General features: G+C 41.3%; 1 protein-coding gene across 6 annotated transcripts in view; it reads right to left on the reverse strand.

Moving 5' to 3' along the window:
- The window catches only part of NHSL1 (NHS like 1), a 203,063-nt gene that overhangs the window by 45,819 nt on the left and 136,103 nt on the right, over positions 1-21,141 (reverse strand). For 5 of the 6 annotated variants that reach the window (XM_079781099.1, XM_079781101.1, XM_079781102.1 and 2 more), the window contains exon 2: positions 4,344-4,496. In XM_079781099.1, coding sequence (XP_079637225.1) covers positions 4,344-4,496 — 153 coding nt within the window. Of the gene's footprint in view, positions 1-4,343; positions 4,497-7,474; positions 7,782-21,141 lie in introns of those variants that run through there. The other variant, XM_079781103.1, reaches the window with a different exon arrangement.

The raw sequence follows: 21,141 nt of genomic DNA on the forward strand, positions 1-21,141 counted from the left end.
GAGAACTTACTATATCTGTTTATCTCTAGTAACAAATAAATCAACAAAACCAAATCATTTGGCCAACAAATTCTATCAAAGTCTCCAGAGACTAGCCAATAATAAATACTAAAGGTCTCTGCTCTATCTGGACCAGAATAGAGATAAACTGCACATGGACAACATGTGCTCTGGGCATTCTGCATGCCATTTAAATCCCTCTCCTTCTCCATGGGGGAGTGGGAGAGTGGGGGAAAGGGTCCCCCGATGCCGTTTCCCTTTTAGCGACTGAGCTCTCCCTCCCTATGTGCCCCCAGCACCTCAGACACATCTCTAGTACACTACTGTCTGTTCACTTCAGGCTTGACACAAGACAGCAAGATCAACTCTTCAAAGTTAAAGACCCACAAACTTTTACCCATTCATTTAAAAACTCCTGTCACAGGAGATCATTGATGCTCAAATGCTTATTAAATTGTGTCTATTATTTGCCCCTATGTCCTAACTCAAACTTAGTGTGTTTTTAAAAAATATATATTTTACTGATTCTTTTACAGAGAGGAAGGGAGAGGGATAGAGAGTTAAAAACATCGATGAAAGAGAAATGTCAATCAGCTGCCTCCTGCACACTCCCTACTGGGGATGTGCCCGCAACCAAGGTACATGCCCTTGACCGGAATCGAACCTGGGACGCTTGAGTCCGCAGGCCGATGCTCTATCCACTGAGCCAAACCAGTTAGGGCTCAAACTTAAGTTTTTTAATAACATTTTCAGTAAACCTGGTGCCTTCCTTAATCATTCTACTGACCCCTAAGCATTTCTGTTACTTTAATAATAAACACTTAGTATCCACTGTCTCATTGCCCTCCTTATTTTATGATCCTCAAGACGAGAGCTGAGCTCCCCATAAAAACTGATACAACAGTTCATACAATGAGCACTTAATGACTGAAAAAGCAACAGCCTGTTTAACATTAAATAGTATTACTTCCTTAAAATTATGGTCAAGGTCATAGTAAGAATAGAAGGAACAAAATAGATTACTCATTAGCTACCTTTCTAGATTTTTAAGCAAAGAACGTGGAAGTCAAATTAACTTAGACTGATAACTTTATATGACACTAGGGGCCCAGTGCACGAATTTGTGCACCTTGAAAGGAACTGTGGGCTGTGAGACTGTGGTGGGCACAGAGGCGGGTCTTGGCCCATCCTCCACGCCCCCGCCTGGCCCCTCCCACCATGGCCCCAGGCCCCTGTCTGCCAGCAGTCTTGCTCCTGCTGCCGCCGCTCTCATGCACTGATGGCGCCAGCTCCGCTCGCATCTGCTGACTGTGCGGAGCGATTGGGGCAGGCGCCAGCAGTGGGTGCGAGCAGGGCCCGCACTGTCAACGGGTGTGAGTGGTGGCTGCTGCCCCGATCGCCCCTCAGGAGCAGGGGGAGGTGGAGAAGCCCACAGGGGCAATCAGGGCCGGCAGCCACCGCTCGCACCTGCTGATAGCACCTGGTGATCGGGACTGGCACTGGGCACTGGCAGTGGGTGCAAGCAGTGGTTCTAGCACCAGCAATGGGTGTGAGTGGGGCCAGCGCCGGCAGCAGGTGCGAGCGCCAGGCAGGACAGCGGCGCGCGGGAGCAAAGAATTTTTAGTAACCGCCAGAAGCTTGCCCTGATTACAGTGATTGGTGCCCCCGCTCACCTGCTCTACCATCCCACCATGGCCAATGACCGCCATGTTCCACACACACGCCCTCTGGTGGTCAGTGCACATCACAGTGACCGGTTGTTTGGTTGTTCCGGTTGTTCCACCGTTTGGTCTATTTGCATATTAGCCTTTTATTATATAGGATCATACCTTAATAGTGTCATATATTCAGGGGCTGTATTTTGTCATCCACACTGACAATGAGGCAGTAAGTACTCTGCAGTCATTTTCTGTTTACCTTAGGCTGCTAACTTGGTGATGGGAAAGTGGTACCTGAAGTCCTGTACATGTGATTAAAAGTAAATAAATGAAGAAGAAAGAACTCAGATGCTCTTTCTTATTTCATCTTTGTCAACCACTGTTCTTAAAGTTATTATTTATCCACAACCTCTTAAGGAGCATTTAAATCTAGACTTTAAGAGTTCAGCTCTGCCCTGGCCAGGTGGCTCCGTTGGCTGGAGCATCATCCCACACACCGAAAGTTTGCGGGTTCCATTCCAGCCAGGGTACAAACCCAGGCTGAGGGTCCGATCCCTGGTTGGGGCATGTATGAGAGGCAACCAATCACTGTTTCTCTCTCACATCAATGTTTCTCTCTCTCTCTCTCTCAAATCATTAAGAAAAGTTTGTCCTCTGGTAAGGATTTTTAGAAAAAGTTGAACTCTAAGAATTTTCCAAAGTTACTAATTTTATTAATGGTAAACCCCTTCAATGAATCATTTTAGGGCATTAAAGCAATTACTAAAGCATTTATCTTTTCAAAATTAAATCCATATATAGGCAAAACCAGAGGTGCTGACATTTCATTTGGATCTACTGAAGAGTCAAAAAGAAAAGAAAATCAGAAAAACCTAGATGTTTAATTTTCTAAGGGAAGCAGAGAGAAGCTCTGAGCTGGTGCTTGAAAACACACAGAAGAGGCAGGGAAGCACAGTTTCCTGGAGCATGTTCAAAAAAAGCTGGGCCTGAATATTCCAGCTCACACCTGCCCTTCTGAAAGCATTCTCCACAGGCAGGCCGGGCAGAGCGGAGGAACTTAACAATGGCTCTGCCTCAGGGGCTGGCTCCGGGCACAGGGCCATTTAATCCTCATACTCGTTATTCAGGAGGAAGGTAAGCTAGAAGTAGAGAAGCTCCTTGTCAAAATTTATGAGAAAGACCATCACCAGGAACTGAAGAGATCTAGAAGAAACTGTGGTTGGATTTAGGTGCGTTATGTAACCACCATCGAGGAAGGCAAAAGTCAAAGTACAACTCCAAGGCCATACAGAAGAGCCTGACTAATGCCATTTTTTTCATTTAGGTTTGCAGTCACTAAGTACACAGGTTCCTCGGGTTAATGAGAAAGGGAACCCAATAATGTCCACTTCTGGACAGTTAAATGCCAAGACTGTGAGACACATGATAGAGTAATAAGATACATATGAGATCATCTTTTAATCTTTTAGATTAAAGGAACAAAACAGGGCTCTGACCTACGGTCTACATAGTTCTGTTCAGAATTCCAAATCTATGGTGAGTCCTTTGATAGCTGTTCCTTCTTTCTCTAAGCAGAAATTATCCGCTTTCTCTAACTCCCATGCAGCAATTTATGGCCCATCTCGAGTATTTTTCACGTTGTGATTTGCACTATAAGTAAAAGTATAAGTTCCTTGAGAGCCAAGACCCTGACTTTGTATTCTGCACTTCTGCCAGAATTACAGATTTCTAACAAATGGCTGTTAAAGGCAATCGAGTGCAGCAGTTAAGAATATGAGCCCTGCAGCCTGAGACTGTCCAAGTTTACGCCCTAATTCTACCACTAACTTTGAGATGGTGGGAAAGTTTCTAATCTTCGTGTCTCCATTTTTTTTCATATGTAAAACTGGCACAGTAATTATTGTGACGATTAAATGAGATAATACCTGTAATGGGCTTAGAATGGTACTTGGCATATACGTAAGTGTTGAATGAATGTTGCCTAGTAATCAGTAGTCATAGTAACAGCACATTAATAAGTGAATTAATAAATTACTGATATACATGACAAAATTATCATAAAAATTAGAGGGGGTCCTGATGCTGGGTTTTCCTTGAACGATGACAGTATTTCTCCCAGATTTAAACCTTTCACAATTAGATAAAATACAAGACATTCAGTTAAATTAAATTTTAAACAACAGTACTTTTTTAGTATAATTATGTCCCAATAGTGCATGGTAAGAGAAAACTGGTAAACTAGCATGTAGTAGAATAAGAATACTGGTTTGTTGTTTTAAAAAAAGTCTCTAAATCTTAAAAGTCACTCCCTTGATCTTTTAAAGAACTTCCTTCTTTACAACTTACAGGAAGGCCTCCTTGTCACACATTTACACCCCTCACCACCAACAGTAAGTTGAAGTAAAAGTGAGAATTTTAAACTAGATATAGGAAGATGCTCTTTCTGTATATCCTTCCTCTCTTTCTAAAGTCAATAAAAACATATTTAAAAAATAAACTGGTGTCCATTCTTTGAGGACATATCCATAAGAGGCAGGTTTCCACAGAATCCAGAACATACTAGGCATGCAGGTTGAGAGTATTATGACACCTCACAAGTACTCCATGTTCATTAGAAACAGGTCTTCTTTGACAAACAACACCACACTTGTGCTTTCAATCCTAATGAACAAGCTTGCATCTTACCCCTCAGCACGGATTTGAGGTTGAGCTTGGCTTGGCGGTGCAGGTCCTCCACGCAGGGGGGCCTCGAGGCGGGAAGGAACACGTTCTCCTGCTGGTGCCAGGGCGCAGTGTAGTGGACTGTCCATCTGCTCTCCTCATCTAGGTTGGAAACCGCTGTAGAAGGAGAGTTAGAGTCAGTCCAGCTGTCAAATTAAGTTTCACTGGCTCTACATGTATTGCATCAAGATGGGTTCTTGGTGCCCAACACATCCCTGGGTTAAGGGCCAGCGAGAGGGAAATGGAACAAATTCTAAGTGAGCTTTAACCTTAGACTCCAGGGGTCCTTCCCATAGTGTTTTTGTCTCTAAAGGAACTGGTGAAACTGTCCATCATGTTTTGGTAGAAATGTTTACTCAATTATCTGCTCCTGACATTTTAGACCCTCCCTCTAAGCCAATGTTAGAAAATGATTGACAGAATTGATAGAGACCTCCAATTCCTACCTAAGTCCACCATGACAGGAATCTGCTACTCAATTAGATAGAGCCATTGCTCAGTAAACGTTAGAGTATCAGAACAGGAACAAATTTCCTACTGAGAAGTTGAGACAAAATATTTCCTCCCTTAAACATTATTTTAAAATATTACTGTTATAAACTCAATTAAATTTAAAAATTAAGCATAAGCAGTCAATGTAATTCATTTAAATAGCACATCTAATAGAAGTAGAAATCAATTTGTGCTACAAAATTTTCTTTGTATTTCTTGCTTTCATGAAATACTTTTATATTAAAATGTTTTTTTTAATTCCAATGTAATTTACTTTTCCCAACACAATCCAATTCAACTGAATTTTCCAGCATAAAAGAGATTAAAATATTAGGAGGAGGAATGATAGGTAATCATGAGAGAATGCTAAATCTCTACAATAATTTTTCTTTATTTCCCCCTAGGGCTTCAGACCTCTTTGTCTATTTCACTTTCCCCAACAACACAACCTAAAATAGCATACCAGTGGAGCACCCAACAGATTCATCAACAATTTTTATAAAGATTTTTAGAGAGAAGAGGGAGAGGGAGAGAAAGAAACATCGATGGAAGCGTGAAACATAGATTGGCTGCCTCCTGCATGCCCCCCACCAGGGGTCAAGCCAGCAGCCTTTTGGTGCACAGGGGACGACACCTCACCAACTGAGCCACACCAGCCAGGGCTCATCAAAAATGTTAAGTACTTTCTATACACAGTATCTGCCACTGCAAGCCAAGCATAGAATAGACTGGAGAAGTATAAGAGAAAGACCCTGTGCTGAGTCATTTGCAGGTGGTGACAAGTACGACACCTGCAAAACCAGCAGATACTAGAATTGTGAGGCAGGGGCGAGTCTTCCCTAACCCTGACCGATGCTATAGAGTGCACACTGGGCAGACCCACGTCTCTGGTAACTAAACCATAAAACAGATTCTCAAAACGAAATGAGCAGGCGTGCATGAACTACTCAACTTTCTATTTGAACATATTTAAAGTTAACACAGTGGACCCCATAGCACAGCTACTACATCTATTATAAAGATCAAGTGAACTACTATATGTAAAGTCTTAGCTCACAAAACAACTCATGTAAAGCCTGGGTGAGGCAGGGGCAGTGAATTTACCCCGAAGGAGCCCCTGACTTGTAGCACCATGACGAAGGAGGGAGTTGTCCTTCCTCAGCACCCCCAGGAACCTGAGCCAGAGGTTAGCGCTCACCTCCCCTTCTCGGCAGCTACTAAATTCTACGCGCGCCTTGCTTCCAAATAGTTCATTTCCTAAGTGAGCCCACCTTCCCCATCAATGGCTAAATGGGAAAATAAACACTGAGACCTAGACATCAAGTCATAAACAGAAATGTCCTGTGTGCTTTCTGCTTTCAGTGTTTGACAAAGAGGCATGTACATTAGGCACCGGGGATTCGCGTAACCTCTCGTTGAACAAATGCTTTGCATGGTACATATACCTCTCAGTCTTCATACATAACATCCACAAGGCCCTGACTAAGCTCTTACACACATATCTGATAATCTTGAACAGTCCAGAATTCGCCATACGTACCCCAAAGAGGAGCCCTAGTCAATTACAATATTTTGTGCTCATGTCCATGTATTTGAAAGACTGAATTACCCGCTATCATAGCTGGGAAATACTGAAAATGAAAATTCTTCCTATTTACCAATTATAAATCAAATCCAAGTAATGCTATTGGAGTCTGCAAACACACCATTAGCCAGCCCCCTGCACAGCCACCAACTGCTCCTATGAAAGGGCAGAGGTCTCTTCCCTGGTTTTCTCCTTCTTGTGGGGACAGATGTCAGGCAGTCCATCCACAGACAGCCTTCCGGAGGCAGAGCTGCAGACAGCGATCCCGGGGTGCAGTTCTCTGTTGCTTCCTCCAAAGTTTTTCTTACCAATGGCTCCTGCCCTTGCACATTTATCCAGTTTCAATCACTGGTCCCAAAACTAAACTAAAACGAATCAACCAATAACTACGTAAAAATAAAACCATGTATGTGTGGAAATTATACTTTTCCAGGGGATGAAGAAGCACCTGGATTAAAGAAATGTAAACCAATGGTGAGTGAACAATGAAGCCACACCGCAAAAGCTGTGTACTTTACAATGGCGGACCGTCTAGACAGAGTTTGTGCTCCAGTTCTGAAACACAAAACAGAGAGTGCCAGGGGGTTTAGAGGATCAGCACCACCAAAAATATGTGACACCTAACACAGAGGTTCCCTGTACAGTCAGCCAAAGAATAAAAAACCCCCACAAAAACACATACAGCAGGGTGGACATAAAGTAAACACAAGGTCCTTCCCTCCACCTTCTTCAAAGGGCTTCTTTTGAGAGCACAAAAGCAGTGAATTCACCGGAAATCTGAGCCACAAATAAATAAGGCATGCTGAGATCACATAAGTCTGTCCTAGAGCCACAAAAGTCTGAGGTATTTGAACAACCTGCTTTAGAAGGGAGTTTAACATATGTCAATTATGCTCTTTCACACTCTAATTCCACCACTCCAAAGGATGAAATAGTACATAACACACACACACACACACACACACACACACACACACACACACACACTGCCACAGTGGGGAGAAAAGAAACTACTTACTTTTCTTCTTAAATAGCTTAATGAAAGACTTGATCTTTGCATTAATGAAGACCACCATTTCCAGGATACCTACATAGGGCTTAGAAATTTAAATCCCATTCAAAGCTCAGTCCAGCAGGCAGGTGGCAAGCTGCATCCCTTTGCTCCGGATTCTCACTTCTTGTTCTGTTCTCCTCTCATTAGACATCTGCCCAGGCTGATGTAACTTGGAGGTTGAGCTTATTGTCAGGCAGTTACAAACCATTAACAGTCCTTGAACCTGAAAATCTCCCACTGAAACCTAATCATTGGGGCTGAGAGCCTCCAGTGACAACATGTGCAGAAAGAGAAAGCCAATCACAGTTCTTATTTGCATGATAGCCACAGCAGTCTTTCTGCCCCTGGGCTCATTTCTTCCGTTTTCTCTCCAGCAGATCAGAAGTTTCTCCTCTCCAGAGTCCAGAGAGTAGTGCAGCTTGCCTCTGCGGAGGTCAAGGTGAAGCACATGTGCTCCCCATTTTCACTAGGCCCCAAAGAACGTCCATATCTGTTTACTGGAGCCCACAAGTCTAAGAGCAAGTCTGTGTTGATTCTTTGACTCTCCAGTTAATTCAGGCATGGGAACTGATTTAAAGAGAAAAAGAGCCAAACTATTGTTTCCCCAGCCACGCCCCCAGGCTCTGTCTGCCATGCCAAAGCAGTAAAACTTTACAACAGAACCTCCATTGAGCTGTAAGTGATGACTTGGTTGCATTTTCCTGCAAATTAGTCTGCCCAGTCTTCTCACCCAGTTGTGGTGTTTTTTTTAAGCCAGTGATTGAGAACCAGCACTGTAATTGTTCCAGTTTGATCTTACTTGCATTTAGCTCTCACAACTCCCTCCCTCCCAAAACCCCAGCTTACCCACTCCAAAGGAGAAATTAGATCGAGTACCTTAATCATTAAGAAAATAAAATGAAATAAAGTGCCCTAATCATTTAAATCTGTGTTTTGAATTTAATTACCATCTAAGATCCTGGCTAAAAAGTTACACACACACACACACACACACACACACACACACACACACACACGCTCCCGGTGGGGAAGAAGAGGAGTAATTTCAAAGAAACATTATTTGGGTTTCTCTTTAACATGAATATAATACTATACTTAGTGTTCTGGTTCTTTTGTCCATTCCCACTAGCCTCAGAGAACCGGGGAAACACAAATAAAGAAGAGGCAGAAATGGGGTATAAGCAGGATCTAGAAAAATATATTCTGGGATAAAGGAACAGGAACAAAAAAAAGAAAAGAATACAGATCAGGAAATACTATGAAAAAGAACAAAGAAAAAATAATGCTCCTCACATCTCTCCGCAATTCCACTTTATGGCAAAGCAGTCTTTGAAACACGTTAGACAACCCTCTTAGTTCATAGCCTTGGGCCAGACTTATAACTGAATGGAGAAATGTAATAACCCACTAATTCAAAACATTTAGTTATAACAAAAACTCTTAGTCAAAGAATGAAACTTACGTAAGGGGCTCCCCCTAGGGAAAGCTTTGGAATGATTCCTCCACAAATCTTTCCCCTCCTTCATCTTATACTTTGAACAACAACAAAAGCAAACAACAACAAAAAATAAAACAAGTCATTATCATATTAGCATACATATGACAGATTTCCAAATTGCATTCTTTCATCCTACCCAAAGCTTTACTTAAAAGCAATTACATGGCCAGATGGTAAGTTAAATTATATAGCTGCCTCCAATTGGTGAGCACAGTTCCCCTGAGGAAAACAAATGTATAAGCAACAGTGACCTTGCTCACGAGCTGCCTCTCAACCTCATCCCAGTGGAGACAGTCCTAGTCACAGCCCACGCGTTGACTGTCACCACCCTACTTGCAATGGAAAACGGCATGAAACTTTTCATGTATACAACAATGGCATCCGAACACTGACTCATGCATGAAACAGGTACGTAAATATTGAGCACATAGCAAGTTCCACTTATTTGGGATACATCAGTGAGATCCCTGCCCTCACGAAGCTTACTTATTTGACGATAAACTACGATTACATGGCACATTAGACACCGGTAAGTGCAATGGACAAAAGAAAAAGTTGACTAGGATGAAAGGAGTTCTGGGGACGAGCAGGTGGCAGCATTACATGGAAGTCAGGGTAGACCTCACTGGAAAAGTGAGACTTGGGTAAAAAGTTTAAGGAGGCAATGGCAAGAAAACAAACATCTGTCGTGAATCTCACCTGCACTCATTTTAAAGAGGAAGGCCTATTCATTGGGGAATGAGACTTTTCCAATCCATCAGGTCTAGTCGGAGAAGTGCTCTCAGAAAATGAGCCATGCATGGAGTCCTTTCCTTCCTCCCTCAGTGTTAGGCTGGTTATTACACGGTCACAGCTGTGTAAAGATGAGGCCGCCAATCCGTTACACCTGGGTCAGTGGGAGCCCAGGGGCAGGACGCAGGCTCCCATCCCAGCATCCCAGGCACTGTGTCCACTATTCATTTATTCCCTGCTGCCTCCTGACTCCCCAAGTCCAGATCGTCAGGTAGCAACCAAATCAAGGATGGTTTTTGTTGTGTTACATACTACGTTGTGTTTTGAAATAGCTTATTAACTATAAAAAACGTCCCCAATAATTTTATCATCTCTTCATATCCTGCATATAAGCATGAGAACAGGGAAGTGCTTTCATCTTACGATCTGCATTGCCTCCATGCCATAGTTTATTAAGGAGCCATGCTTTTATGGAAATGTCTAATAATTTTTAATTGCTCAATTTATACACCCAACAGAAAACGTATAAATCCATGGTACCTCCTATTCCAATGTTAGTCCTATAACAGCAACAACAGTTAAACCGCAGTTTTAATATTCCAAACGTGGACAACTTCACGGCACAGCACAGGAGGGAAGAGCCAACTCCGGAGCCACCCCGCCCAGAATGCTGGCCACTTCCTAGAACTGTGCCCTCTCCATACCTCAGTTTTCTCATCTGTAAAATGGAGGTCAATAACAGTATTGGTTATACAAGGTTAGTATGAGGATTTAAAGTTCTTATTGACAAAGTCCTTAGAACTGCACCTGGTACATGGTAAGCATATACATATTTGTTGGATTAATAAATCTTAAGAGATAGCTAAGCTGCCCTAAGCTTTTTAAAGGTTCATTCATGCTTTAACAGACGGGAGTCCACTTCCCAGATTTCAGCTGTTCTACTTATCTCAAGTGAAACTTCGGGCTCCATGAATGCGGGCTTCAAACCTGTCACTTCCACTTTTTATGCACATAGTATCTTTTTTCCTACAGCCCTGCTGGCTTATCCTGGCCCAAGATTTGAAAATTCTATTACCACTACTATTGTATAAATGTCGGCATCCTTATTCATAAAGTTCCAACATTTTTTAAAAAAATTATATATTTTATTGATTTTTTACAGAGAGAAAGGGAAAGGGATAGAGAGCTAGAAACATTGATGGGAGAGAAACATCGATCAGCCACCTCCTGCACACCTCCCACTGGGGATGTGCCCGCAACCAAGGTACATGCCCTTGACTGGAATCAAACCCGGGACCCTTCAGTCCGCAGGCTGACGCTCTATCCACTGAGCCAAACCAGTTAGGGCAAGTTTCAACATTTTTGTTAATCTTCCACTGAAATGAAATCTTATTCTCAACCAAATTTTAATTTTTTTCTTCTAGGAATCACCTGATTATTTCCATACTTAGCTGCTTACTTCCCACGAGCAAGTATATGACCTACCAGCAAAGTGATTTGCAGGAATATTTCACAAAATAATACATATTCTATAAATTTTGACTGTAACCATGCATTAATGTTCAACCATTCAGCCATTTGACACTGAGCACTAATTGGCTGGCTTGTGTTAGGTGTCCGGGTTAAAAGTAAATCCAACATGGTCACTGGCCTTGGGAAGGTTCCATAGTCCAGTAGAGAGAACACACCCAAACAGGCAAACACAATAAAATAATGAATGAGTGTAGGGAGAGAGATAAGATCACGGAAAGATGATAAAGGGCACGGATCTCATTTGGAAAGCAAACAGCTGCTAGAGAACGCAAGAGAAGAGGGGACTCAGGTCCTGGGACACATGGGGAAGGGGTGGGGGGGATGGCAGAGGCTTCCCTGTAAGCTTACAGGAGAGTGATGGGGGAAAGGGTGGCGGGGGAGGCAGAGAGAGAAGCAGAGACCAGACCCTGGAGGCCACTGCTTGTAAGGAGGTGGATTTTCGATAGTGGGCTAGGGAGTCACCAAAGGAGTTTAAGAGGGAAAGCTGTATGGCCAGTGTTGCAGTAACAAAAAATCCCCACTGCTGCATGAGCTGTGCATTGGACTGGCTGGACAGGGGGCAGGGAGAGAGACACTGGGGAACTGGGCCAGCAATCCACGCCCAAGGGGAGGAGGTCAGATCCAACTCTCATGCAGGGCTGTTTTTCTACAACTCCCTTGGTCTTATCTGCCTGTAGTGAGCAGTTTGTAAAGTGTCAGGAACCATCATATACTTAAGGTTTGATAGTCTAAAAAGTAAAGCCCTAGCTATTCAATAAATGACTCTGTTAACATTCAGGCTTCATCTGTAACACAACCTTATAATATACTCATTGTTTTTATTAGACACAGAAGATTACATGTTTAAACCTAAAAGCTTCTTATGAGCAGAGTTGTCTACGGCTCCCAGACTCATAGATAAGGCTTCCAGCCCCCTCGAGCCCTCCCCATCCCCCATGCCCACTCACATAAAACCTCAGGCCTTCCCAGGTCTATTAAGTGCAGCTAGGGTATTAAAAGTCTTTATTTTGATGCCAAACACCTTCACAAACTTTATTTACTAAAATACTGTACATAGAATTATAGGCAGAAGCAAAGAATATTATATATACACAGGTATATATGTATGTATATATATTTTGAACTACATAAAATCGAATCCTAGATCAACTGAAATGGCATATATAATCAATAAAGATCACTGTGGTCTTCTAAGTTGGAAGGGGAAGAAAGGGAAAGAAAAACTAGACATAATGGAGTTCTTTTCTGGTTAGGGTCATGCACTGAATAATAATTTTAAGCACTTCTCAAAGGCATCTTAACTCTTCAAAAATAGAAAATTTCTTAGTCCAACCTTCTCTATAAACAGTGCCTTTACTGTCAGTCTGTTTTAGACTAGTTTAAAATCAAGCTTAACATCTGAAATAGAAGGTTGTACATGACTGAGTTAATTTAGGTATAATCATTATCTTTATGCATGGTTAAAATACTTGAATTACAATCTTTAAATCCATGGACACACCATTCTTTCTTGTGCTTTTCAGACTTATTGGAGCTTTGGAAAACATCATAGCAGAAAGTATTCAATATAAGCCCCTGGTCCTATAAAATGAAATATATACACTTAGTAGTAAGAGATTTTAGAAATTTCTAAAAATTAACTAGCAACAGAATCTACTTAATAAACACTGTAGCCTTAGCTGGTGTGGCTCAGTTGATTGAGCATCATCCCATGCACTGAAAGGTTGCCAGTTTGATTCCCAGTCAGGGCACATGCCCAGACGGTGGGTTCAATATCCTGTGGGGGTGTGAGCAGGAGTCAACTGATCAATGTTTCTCTCTCACCTCTCTCTCTCTCTCTCTCTCTCTCTCTCTCTCTCTCTCCATCTCACTTCTTCTCTCTCTAAAATAAACTTAAAAATGAAAAAAGAAATTGCTTTAAAAGTCAATAAACATTTGTAATAAGGCTTTAGTAACAGGAAAACTTGTATTTAATTCAGGCCTATCCTCTGTATATTAAGGAACACATTCTTCCTATAACTTTAACTTTTGGTGGGAGAATTTTATGTTTCATGTTTTTATAAAAAACCTTTCACATTGAGAGCAAGTATATATAGTCTATTATATCTATCAAAATGGCAAACACTGAAGCTGCAAAACAAATCAATAACAAGCAGATGAATTAATACAATCAATAAGTGTGTAAATAAGAGAATAAAATTTAAAAACAGAGCTGCCAGATAAAACCAGGGTGCCCAGATAAAGTTGAATTTCAGATAAACAAAATTCACAATTAAGAATTTTTTTTAAAGTACAGTAAAATTCATTTGTTAATACAATTGTAATTTATGGTATTGAAAAATAGCCTTAAGTGTTTGACACAACAGATGAAAAAATATCCTTCAGATTTTTCAAGACAAATGAATTGACTATAGGTTCTTGCTGTTTGGCATTCAATTGATTAGAAAAAAAACGCCAAAATGAGTTGGTCACTCATAACTGAAGAAATCAATCTCTTATTTTTCACATTAAGCATTTCCTTACAAATTAATACTATTCATCTCTCAGTCTAAGATCTTAAGCATTTAAAACTTCACCTTCTCTTAGATTTACTGTCCAGTGAGCTGCCGTAGAAGAGGAATGAATATCAGAGCGATTGCACAGTGGAAGTGCCAGCCTGCCGTCTCCCTAACCCAGCAGACACAAACGGGACAGTCAGTATGATGTGCCCCTGATGTGATGAACACCAAGTATAAATACACTTGTGGTAAATCCAAGTTAAACTCTGTGATAAGGTAAAATTTCCCAGTTTACAGAGAATACAAGAGGTACAGGAAAAAACAAAACAATCAGTCAAACTAAAAGTGAAACACTTTGCTGGTCTGGCCTCTCCTAAAAGTCAATTAAATAATGATAATGATAATAATAATAATAATAATAGGAATGTGCAAAATTAAAAGAGATTTTACAGAACATCACAACCAGATGCACCATCGTGGGTAGGATACTAGTCCTGAATAAACCAGCTATAAGAAGGACTTTTTCCGACAAGGGGGAAAATTTGAATATGTAGGTGTCATCTTATTGTTTTTTACAATTGCATAATGAGGTATACACACACACACACACACACACACACACACACACACACACACACACAGGTTTTAAAGGTAATGTTGTAGAGATACTCTCCACACAATGAAGACATGTGCCTGAAAACACAGGCTCATAAAAAAATTGTTTTAACTGTCCCATGAATCATGTTATTTCACGCAAGTCCACTGAAAATCACCAACATTCTAGATGTTTGTTGGTACAATGATCTTTCTTCTGAGTCTGAATTAATCTTTAATGATGAATCATATGGCATATTGAGAACAAGACAAATGCAAGTCGCTCTCATCATCAATATCTGGCGGGGGGAGTGGTTGGGGTAGAAAGGGAAACCTTAAGAGATGATAATGTATCAGTTCTTTAGAAGGAACTTGATCTGACAGCCACTCTGCCAGTTAATTCTGATGCTAGGAAACACCCTTAACTCCCCATGTGTTGAAGCTGAAGGTTTCAGCTGTAGATCCTAGTTAATAATTTAATCTAAAACCATTGCTACCATCTGTTCTGTCAATTTCAAAGCATCTGCTATCACTGTGACTGGTCAAGTCACAATATTCATGTGACAAACGTTGAACAAATGAAAGGCGAGGCAGACAGAAAACACGCTATGAAAAAGAGAAACCCCCATCAAAAGGGCAAAACACAAAAGGAGCCCTGCTGACATCGCATTCCAAGTCCCACCCTGCTTACAGGGATGGAGGGGTGCAGGGACTGTGACCATCCAGGGGCTGCCGGAAAGGATGGACACAGGGCGGGCAGACAGGGGAGAGACCTGTGAAAATGGGCCCCGAGGTTGGGAATAATGGGGAGTAGAGACATGGTAAGGACGAGTTGGAAAGGGGAGATTTCATAGATTCTAGGAAGTTAGAGCTGAAAAGAGTACTAAGAAGGACCAAATCCACCCCTTTTATTTTACAAAATAACTGGCTTACAATAGATCACAGAGTTACCCAACATCTGAGCTAATTTATCTTGTGCTCAAGGTTTTCGATACACGATGTTACCTCTGCCTCCACTGCGAGAGGGTAGGTGGGGCGAGGAGTCCAACCGTCCACGCTCGATCCTGCCTCTATGCCTCTGCACTTGGTCCCTGACATCACTTGGCATGCCCCTATTCATTCTTCAAGTGATAAGTCAAATGTTAATCTTCCTTTAAAAGCATTCCTTGACAGACTGCAGTAAGTCTTTATTTCAAAAAATATATGTCATTTTTACTTCAAGGACAACTTCCTCAAAAGTGAACTATATCTGCTTTGCAGAAAGAGAATGAATTTCATTAACTGTAAGCCTCTTCTACTTGAACCCGTTATTCTTCATGGCCTGTTGTATGGCCCTCATCCATCCACCTAAGTAGTACTCACTCATCTACTTCATTCCACTCAGCCTATATTAGGTCTATAAAGGCTCATTCCAGGAGAGAAATAATCTGTATGAGTAGAGCTACACATCAATTAGCTCAATTGTAAAGTTAACTCACTTTACCTTTTCCAATTCAATTGTCATTCAAAACACATTTTCTGAATGCATATTAAGAGTCTAGCACATTATGCAGAAGAGAATAATTTCCACTCACTTGAAAAATAAAATAAAATATATTTTCTGTGCTATTTAAATTTAACATAATTATATTCTTTTATAATAAAAGTAATTTATAGGGAAATAAATCTTAAATCTGAAAAGAAAAAAAGTAATGCAACCTTTCCTATAAAATATTCAAGGAAGGGGAAAAAATCTCATTGTGAAATGAAAAGCCAAAGTATAATGTGATGAGCTTAGAAGTCTAATTTAAGAGTCATGTGACTAGCTAAAGTGCTTTACTTTCTGAGCTCTCTTGTACTTTTTAAATTGGACAATATTTTTTTTAAAAAAACCTGCTTGAATAATTGTGTTATAAAACTTACGGGAAGCCATACTTCAGGAGGATATTTTACTCAGAAAAAAAAAAAAAAAATGAGAGCAAAGGAGACTTCCTGATCTATACCAGGGGAAAACGGACAAAATAAAGTAGAAGGGCGCCACCTACAGGACACTGTATGCTTCAGGAGAATGATTCCTGCCACCTTCTCCAGACTGAAGGGTTGGCAAGGGCTGGGGTTTAATATTCATGACATGCCTCAAAAGAATGTCCTCATCTTCTCCCACCAAAGGAAGACTCTATAACCTCTCTGCCCCCTTTGAGCCACAATTTACCCAAAGTTGATCTCATATCTCCAGAAAAATTTATGAATATTCATCAACTACCTAGTATCTACAACCAAACTCAAATTAAGGAAGCACCCAAGTTACAGAAAACATTTTTAAACCAGCTAAGGGAGCAGCTAATGTATCTGAGTAACTGGGCTAAGGGAAAAGAGGCCCACATCAACTTACAACCAAACGGTAAAATCAAAGGACTCCAAGGGAGAGTGTTCTCGTTTGGACAGAACATGATCATTCTGAAACCACACTTTAATATTAAAGTATTAAAATTAAATAAATACTTTATTTATTTTTAAATATATTTTTATTGATTTCAGAGAGGAAGGGAGAGGGAAAGATAGAAACATCAATGATGAGAATCATTGATCGGCTGCTTCCTGCTCGCCTCCTACTGGGGATCGAGCCAGCAACCCAGGCATGTGCGCTTGACTGGAATCGAACCCAGGACCCTTCAGTCCGAAGGCTGACGCTCTATCCATCCAGGTAGAACTACTTTATTTAATTTTAAATGACGGAAGGGAAATCAGATTCATTATCACCTAAGTTCTTTCCAACTAATGATCCATGAGTTTAAAGATTCAGAGAAAAGGATCATTTGAGCTAATTATTTCTGCAAGCTTTAGAACAAGCTCATGAACTGTTCAGCTTTTCTTTTCTCTCTTTCCTGTGCTCGCTTATATTGTTTCACATATGGCTAACAGGAATGCTGCAATTAATAAGCTGGTGTGAGCCCTCGCTTTTGTTAAGAGGCCAGCTGGTTCACATGCACAATGATAATTAGAGACATTGACACAGGCTGCTTCGATTTGCTGATGAACTGACAGCAATACTTACAGTTACATGTCTCCAATTGCATTTGTTTTTCTGGTTTGATCTAGACGAGGATAATATTTATCTGATTAGTGTTGTTGTTTTCTCAAAAAAAAAAAACTTACACTGTCTCAAACAACTGAAGAGACGGCAGAGGACCCCAGCTCCTCACTAATCAGGAGGGCTGCGAAGGTTTTGTCGTTCCGCCGGAGGGGTCCCAGCAGGAGCCCAGCAAGGTCAGCCGGGCATTAAATGACATTCAGAATTAGTCCAGAGAGGACAGAACTTCCACTCCAGTCAGGCAGTTCAAGACTTTTGAAATTAATAAAACCTTCCTATAAACTCGTTTCTCATATTCTTTCACTGATTCTTTTTCAATTCAGAAAGAAATGAGAGCAAGCGACAGAATAAGAACATCTATTGTTGTATGGAGACATGTCATTCAGTATCTCTAAATTCCAGAAACCTAGTATTTCTAAAGCAAGGATTTCCCAATGCGGATTTCTGACCTGCCGGGGCAGAGGCGCCCGTGCTTGTTGGCATTCCCTGGTGCTGGAGGGCAACACATTCAGGGCACAGCTGGGAGGGGAGGGAGGCATGGTGACTGCAGCGCCTGTATCATTAGGCTCCCGAAATCGGAGAAAAGTCTCATGGTAATCAAAACAACAATGCTAATCCTAGGTAATGGCTGGCCACTGCCTTGGTGCAAATGATATGCTTAGTCCGCCCCATCTGCATGGGGGGAGGGGGACAGGGGGGGGGGTTGGAACAGAAAAAAACAGTAATGGAATTCTTCACATCTTAGCAAAAAATAATAATCAGAGGGAGGATTGAAATCAGCACCTTCATGTACCTGACAATATTTTTAACATTCAGCCAAGAATATGAAGCTTGGAACTATAAGGACAGGTATGGATATTTCATAATTTGTTAAATTTTTACTTATTTCACTAAAGAAAACAGGCACAGGGAACAGAATTCACTATAGGAAACTGACTGACAATGAAGACATAGGCTATCAATGTTTTTGTGAGACAGAATAAAAAGAAAAGTAAGATATTTGAGGAGAAAAATAAAACTGATAGGTCAAATAATTTTCTGAAACCTCTCTTAAATATAGCAACACTTAGAACAGTCAGCTAGACCCCTTTTCATCACCTTATCTGAAACATCTCTTTGTGAGTGGCAATCCATATAAATCATCGTATGATAAAACAAGTCCAAATGAAGCTGCCACAATCAATTTTCATTAGCAAACCGCATTTAATTAAGTGTCCACTGATGCTAGCAAGGGCAGTCCTAACAGATCTACTACACTTTTCCATACTTGTCTTACGTTCGTACACAAGCGGCTTTAATCTGACCAGAACTTAATTATTACAACTGCTTTCTAAAGGGAAATACTCACCAACTGCACCACCCTGGATAGAGCGATCAGCCACAGACCCCAGACAAGGTACTATATTCATTATCAAAATAAATCCTACAGCATCTATGGAGAACTCATTCTAGTTGGACATCCCATGTTGAAATAGGAGAAAATTCACTTCCTCACTCAGTAACCTCCCTCTTCCTCTTGTCCACACATTCACAACTGCCCATCAATAAGGACAACTCTATTCTGAACTTTAGCTTCACGTCAATTGTTTAACACCACCCCCCCTGCTCTGCCCCCCAGCCTCCTCTCTCTGCAGCTGCTAAATGCCACAGACAGCTTCTTGTACGATTTGACTTAGAATGCACCCCAAACTCTATAGACATGATGAATGGCAACGTGAATGCTTCATTCAGAGGGAACCGAAATGTGTAGAATCACCTAAAAACATCACAGGGCAGGGGATCATTTGGAAGTCTTGGGGTGGAGGAGCGCTTTGAGCAGTGGCCTGCAAATCCTTCTCAGGTGCGTGCCAATGGCGAGGGCCGGTTTCAGAAGATCCCCACGGTGATCAGAGGAGGACCAGCTAATTCCCCTCCGCCTGCCTGTCTGGATGGCCTTTCCCTGAAGTTGCTTCCAGCCTCCACATGAAATTCCTGTTTCCTCCCGCTTTCCTAATAAAATGCACGGACCCTCCATCTATTCACGCTCTAGCATCAATTATCCATTCTTTGGTTAATTTAAATGTTTTTTGTTTGGCTTAGTAATGCTTTGTGTATTTTGCACATGGCAAGCCTGGTATTTGTGTAACCTCCTGGGGACCCAGAGCCAATCCATGCAGTTGGCTTTGCACAGTGCCAAACCTGGGGCCCGGGCAGAGTCAGCTGCTCTGTAATTTGATACAATGTGACCACGTGTAACCATCAAGGGCACTTTCAAAGAAAGGGATGGATTATCCCTCACCTTTCTGAAATGGGCAAGGGAGGGAAAGGCCAGAGAATATAAAAGCAGTTGCCATCATTGTCTAACCTCTATGAAAACTTCCCTTAAGAAATACCAAATTGTAAGTTCTAAGCAAAGATTTCCACACAAATGGCTAGTTCAACCTCATAAATGCAAGTCATTTTTTTTGAAAAGCTTCCCTGTACGCTGAAGTAGAATTTGTTTCCTTAAATATGAAGTTTATTGGCAACCAAATGATTACAGGACCTGGTGGACAAAGGGAGAAGTATGAGTTAAAGGGGAAAAACTCTTCTACTTGTTACATCTAAAGGGGTAAACCTGTAGATTACTTTTTTACCTGCTGTCTACCCATCATCCTTTGGGCCTCAAGTTAATTACCATTTCTTCAGGCCAGCAAACCTTTCCTGACCCTCTGACTCTGCGTACACCTCCTATTACTCGCGTGGAGACCCGAGCTTTTCTTTCATAAACTCCCACTTATGTTCATGCGGTTACTTGTTCAGTGGCTAGATCTCCCACTAGAAACACAATCTGGACCACAGAACCGAAGCCTTGGCTCGCTGGATCCACAGGGCTCAGGGGCTGAGCACCAGATCTGATACACAGTAAGCATGCAATTAATATTATTTTACTACAGGGATGGATTACAGGAAGAAAAGAAACGGTTTAAACAAAATGAGCGCTAGAGAATCTGGCTTTGTTCTATGGCACTAAAAACTAGCTAATGTTAAAGTATCACGGCTCTGGTAGAGAGCTTTTAACTAGAGACAAAATTTCATTTAAATGGAAAAAAAACCCATATATAAAAAAACACATAGACACAGACAACTGTGTGGTGATAGCCAGGGAGTAAGGGGTTGAGGGTAGGTAGAGGTGGGCAGCGCGGGGGGCGGAGCGGGATAGAAAGAGACTTTGCTTTGGGCAATGAGTGCATGATGCAGTGTGCAGGGGATGTTTTGTTGAGTTGTATACTTGAAAGCTTTCAAACCAATGTCACCCCAATAAATTCAATTTAAAAACAAAGAAATAAAAGGGTCTTCTATGATTCAAAAAAATAAAAATATCATTTGTTTCCAGCCTTGACATGTTCATTAAAGACACTACTCACCAGGCACTGCTCTAGGCACTGGCTTTACTGAGGAGACAACTCTCCCTTAGAAAGCCTTCCTTGACCTGCTGTCTCCCATGCCCTCTCTCCAGCAGAGTGGACTATCCGCTCCTTTGTGGCTTATCTGCCCCCCCTACTAGGACCGTCACTCCCTGAGGACACGTACCTGGCCTTTATTGGCTTTGGAGAAGCCAGTAAGTTTGTTGATTAAACTGGCAAAAATGAATGAATACATAATCTATTCCTTGTTTGTAAGGAATTCCATTGGATTGAAGAAGACAGATATAATCAAATGTTAATAAGACACATTTTAAAATAGA

Source organism: Cnephaeus nilssonii (assembly GCF_951640355.1).
Source record: "Cnephaeus nilssonii genome assembly, chromosome: 9".
NCBI classification, from domain to species: Eukaryota; Metazoa; Chordata; class Mammalia; order Chiroptera; family Vespertilionidae; genus Cnephaeus; species Cnephaeus nilssonii.